At 37.4% G+C, this 5,105-nt stretch overlaps 1 protein-coding gene across 1 annotated transcript; it reads right to left on the minus strand.

Moving 5' to 3' along the window:
* Nucleotides 1-2,671: 2,671 nt before the first annotated feature.
* On the minus strand, nucleotides 2,672-4,731 carry LOC135523153 (motor neuron and pancreas homeobox 1-like). Its single transcript, XM_064949879.1, has 3 exons — nucleotides 4,230-4,731; nucleotides 3,187-3,347; nucleotides 2,672-2,959 (listed from the first exon to the last, which is right to left on the minus strand). Exons 1-3 carry the CDS (start codon nucleotides 4,705-4,707, stop codon nucleotides 2,672-2,674), a joined length of 927 nt encoding a protein of 308 aa, XP_064805951.1. The 5' UTR covers nucleotides 4,708-4,731.
* Between the last annotated feature and the right edge of the window lie 374 nt (nucleotides 4,732-5,105).

Raw genomic sequence — 5,105 nt, forward strand, 5'->3', positions numbered from 1 at the left:
ATTACAAAAATCTGTAAATGTAATCAGTTATGTTACCAGTAAAAAATATTGTTATCAGTGCAGTCAAAAAAAAATTTTTTTTTGTGTTTTATATATATTTCCACACTATGAGGTTGCAATAATACGATGAAATTGTGAAAATTATGAAAAGGCTCTTTTAGGCTAACAGCTGTTGAAATCAGTATGAAAAATCTATGCATGCATTACTGTAAGTCTCTCTGGATAAGAGTGTCTGCTAAATGACCTAACTTTAAAATGTTAGACCAATAAGAACGAGAGTTCGAAAAAAAAAAAAAAATCCCGTCCCGACTCAAACAACTCCAGAGCAGTCCAAGCAAAATTCTTGCTTGAGAAATAAATCGCTCTTTGCGAATAAGTTATTTTTGTTTATTTTTGACCATTTTAATTTGAAACAATCACAGTAAAGTACTTCATTGTTTATTGTTACCCAGGAAATATTGAGATAAAAACTGCTGCATTGGACCTTTAAGTTTGTTCTACTTCAGTGAGTCTAGTCTGACCACAATTCAGAGACCACTATGATGACACAACAAATGTGTTTGATGGATCCTTTTTGTCGTCTTCTAATGCCTCTTAAAGGGAAAGTAATCCAAAAGTAACTGAAAGTAATCAGATTACGTTACTGAGTTTGGGTAATCTAAAAAATTGCGTTACTGATTACAATTTTGGACTTGCTACTAGTACGATAACTGTAATTTATTACATTTAGAAAGTAATCTACCCAACCCTGTTCGTGAAGTAGACTGGTAAATATATCACACTTCTTAAACATATAGCTGCAATGCAAGACATCTGTATTTTCAAAACAAAAAGACACTGCATGTGAGTATGAACAACTATCAATGGAATAGGGGGATATTGGATGAGGCATTATGGCTAAAAGAAAGGGAATATATTGCAAAGGAATTGCTTTGAGCATTGTGTTGATATTTACATGTACCTGAGATATAACTCATTGGTAGCTATGCACCCTTATAGAAAAACACATGATTTCACATGTGGAAAATCACATGAAATTCCCACATGTTTAGGAAATGCTTTTCATTCACATTGAACCAAATGTATTACTAGATTGTTTGTTTAGAAAGTAGCTAAGCCCTTGAGGAAAACCCACACGATTTCACAATTTTATTTCACGTGAAATCATGCAAACGATGTGTTTTTGGAACACTTCACATGTGATGTTATTTCAATGTGGATTTTCATGCTGCTTTTACATGTTGTCACATCAACTCTACATGTAAAATTCATGTGTTCTTTTCTTAAGGGTGGGCCTAAATGTGTATTAGACTTTTACTTTTTATTAAACTGGACTGAATTACATTGCCACAAATGCCATTGCAATTACTAAGAACTCTGTCTTCTTCCAATATTGTATTTCTTCCAGATATATATCTTCAGGCCTAAAGATGATGTAGTGAGCTCAGAAGCCTATAATTTTGATAAATAAAAGCAATGTTGTGGTGGATGTAACATAGGCTATAGCCTAAATCAACAACAAAAAAACTGAATTATAAGCTGTGGTTCATAGGCCTATTGAAGGTTCTGTCGTAATCGTTGGTCTGACAGGTCGGGTCATGGAAATCGCTGTTTATAGCAGTGTCGGATCTGTGCAAACGTGTCTGGGGTAAGACTGTGGAACCATTTCACACTAAACCAGCAATTGGCTCATATTTTAAAAAATCTTTGAAACCGAACGTTAATGCGGATAGACAACCAAAGCACTATTTTCAAAGGATTGTCATTCGAACGGCTAAATAGACATTATGTCATCATTTATTTATGACTTAAAATATTTTCCTACTTCGCACAATAGCCCTCAAGAAAATGTTACATGCTATGCACTTGCTGACTAAATCAATTTATCAATCAAAATTATACTAATATCATAAGTTCAATTATAGAGACCTATGTGTATGCTTATGACCTTTAAACGGAGACCAAATTGGCTCCAACATGGGACCATAATTGGCTAAGTGTGTTTGATAAATTCACATTGGTCAGCATTAAAAAACACAATGTTTTATACAACAAATGTATTTAATGCCGTCTGTAGGCTATCATGGGAGACGGTTTACAATAATTTAGCATGCATCGGTATAGCCATTTTATAAATACAGTATACAAAAATAAACAAAGGACATTTTTCTGCACGTTAACAGTATATGACACAATTACATTAGTGTTATAGGCTATATCCACACAAATTCAAAACATTAAACAAAATAAAATGCAAAGATGAATATCATGTCTGAATTTACAATTGGTCGCCCTATCAAAATAGTATGACAATAACACCTATAGTGGAGTACCTATATGATTGTACTGGACATCAGGGTCCTAAACCAACTGGATGATGACATGACATTGTCACATAAAACCATGCAATATTACAAATAGCAGACTGTACCTCAATACTGCATTCTAAAACGTCAATCTGACCTTATAGGGCCATTCTGCACACTGAATCTCAGTCAGGCATTGATCATTTAGTATTTTCCAAATTATTCTAATTACTTTCATAATTTCCGGGTAGGTGATTGAAGGTTGTTATTACTGTACATGCAGCTGCAGTTAGGTGGAAAATGTGATTCACATTTAAGGAGTGTAGGACCATAGCTTTTCAAAAATACATGTATCCTTACCCATATCAAGGTTGTGGGCTTATATCACTGGTGTGGTTTCTATCGTCGTCCGATGAGCAATCCGAGGAGTTGTACAGGAAGTTGTCACCTTCATCATCGTCACTGTCCCTGAAGTCTCTTATTCTGTTACTTTTGGCAGAACTAGTCTTTTGATAATCCGTTTGATCCTGTCCGTCCGATTTCTCCTGTCCGTTTTTGTTGCTTTTCTTAGTTTCAGCCTCCTGTGCGGCTTGCTCTTTGGCCTTCTTGCTCCGTTTCCACTTCATTCGCCTGTTCTGAAACCAAATTTTCACCTGAAAATGAAAATAACAAATATAATTGAGACAATGTGCTTTATATGGTCGAACAATAATAGTTCGAGTTCATATGCCGTTTTTAGATACGAGCCGTTCGTAATGGGCAGCACCTGGCCAGATCAACTAAAGAACAGTGTTTTCGTGTAAAAACGGATTGAATAGCAACATAGTGGTATGTTTCCCAATGGCTCTCAATCAAACATGTATTTGAAGCTCTTATATACCTGCGTTTCCGTCAGCATCAAGGATGTAGCCACCTCAAAGCGCTTCGGTCGCGACAGATACTTATTCAGTTTGAATTGATGCTCGAGCTCCAGTAGCTGCTGACTTGTGAATGCAGTCCTTGGTCTTCTGCACTTTCCAAGCAAGTTTGACTGGGCCTGAGCTGGAAAACAAAATGTAAGTTAATTTCTATACTCATGAGGTCAAGAAAAAAATGATGTCAACGTGCGTGCGTGCTTTTACGTTAGGCATATGCACGGCGTTTGAATACATGATTCGATAGGCAGTAGACTGAGGCTACAATTAAACCGTTATATGCCTGAAAAATCAAATTATTTCTGCAAACAAAATGAATAATATTGAGATAACAATTTCCTCATAGATGTTTGGCCTATATGATATAGCCTATAACAATATGTACTTTTGTAATAAGCAGATTGAAAATGAATGGATAATCATTTCAGGTTAAAATGGTTAATCAGTTGTGGAATATTAAAAATGGATAAAAGTTGATATTAAACTGATTTAAATGGAACATATAGAAAACATATATCCTTTGGGATAAAAATGTGTTGTTTATTTGCACACTATGCAGCCTTCTTAAGAAACGGGTTCAGGTCGAAATTGCCATAATATTGTTAGTATAACATCTAACATTGTCTGAGTATATATTCAGAGAGAGCTAAGCTATTTGCCACCTCATTTTAAACACATCTGTTAAAACAAACAGGAACAAAAAGCGCAGTATCTGGTTAGCAAACAATGTGTCGGCTGCGAGTTTCACCCTGTCACTTTCCCACTGTCCATTATAGTTTCTCTCTGAAAACCTATCACCCTTCTCCTCGCACCTTCAGGAAGTCTTGAGGCAATACAGGCACCAATGGATGAATAATGTAAAATCCATGAACTTGCTCGCCAAGTGCGTATACAGCAAATAGAAAGTCAGCAGTTTTTTTATTAGCAGTGCAAAAATAATTGTATAATTAAAAGCATAGACAATAAACTATGAAAATGAAATGGCAGCAGTTATACTCACAATACTCACAATTAAAATCGGGCATTTTGGGTAGCATCATTCCCGCTGTGGAGACTCGCAGCCAGTGGTCGAGTTGAAACGTCCCGGCCGAGAGTTTGAGGGAGTCGCTGCATGGATGGTGGTGATGGGACCCATGCGGATATGAGTAGGACAATGCAGGGTGCTGCCCGAGGGAGTAGGTATACATGGGGTGGCCATAAAGAGCCTGGGGAGGGATCCCTGCGCTGCTCTGTGGATGTAATCCAAGCATACTGTGGGGACTGTTCAAGAAGCCTGGTTTAGGAATCAAACCAGAAGGGGAAATCCTAGGTGGAGACGGCGTCTCATTCCGTAAAGAGTCGGCATTCAATTCTGAGTTTGGTACACTTCCGGACGATGAAATGGAAGAGGATGATAGAGAAGTCACAAGCGCAAGCGGAGATGTCTGCACCTTCGGCGGGTCAACAGCCAGAAGCGCATCGATGCGGAAATTTTTGGATTTCTCCATTTGAAACAGTGTCCCCGTCGTTTGCAGACGTTGAACAGTTGTATCAAAACGATATTGAAGTGTCGTCGTCGTTCCACCTCTTACAAAGTTATGATCTCGGTTAAAGTGTGAGCAGTGAAACCAACGTGACACTTAATTCTTATTCGATATGGGATTGGTTCCACCCGTTTGGCATGGGGTTATCCCATTGGTCAATCCCAGCCATGTTTACAATGCGTTTAGTTGGCACATTGCATACCTCTCTAAGAAATGACCCGTCCCACTTTGGGTCGATGGGGCACTTTTTTTTGTGAAAACATTTTAATGAATGTGTTGGATATATTTGCATATCACACGTTTAAAAGTTAATACTATCTAAACGTATAGTCTACCCATACAACATATACACTGAGTGTACA

This window comes from Oncorhynchus masou, chromosome 30 (assembly GCF_036934945.1).
Source record: "Oncorhynchus masou masou isolate Uvic2021 chromosome 30, UVic_Omas_1.1, whole genome shotgun sequence".
Taxonomy (NCBI): Eukaryota; Metazoa; Chordata; class Actinopteri; order Salmoniformes; family Salmonidae; genus Oncorhynchus; species Oncorhynchus masou.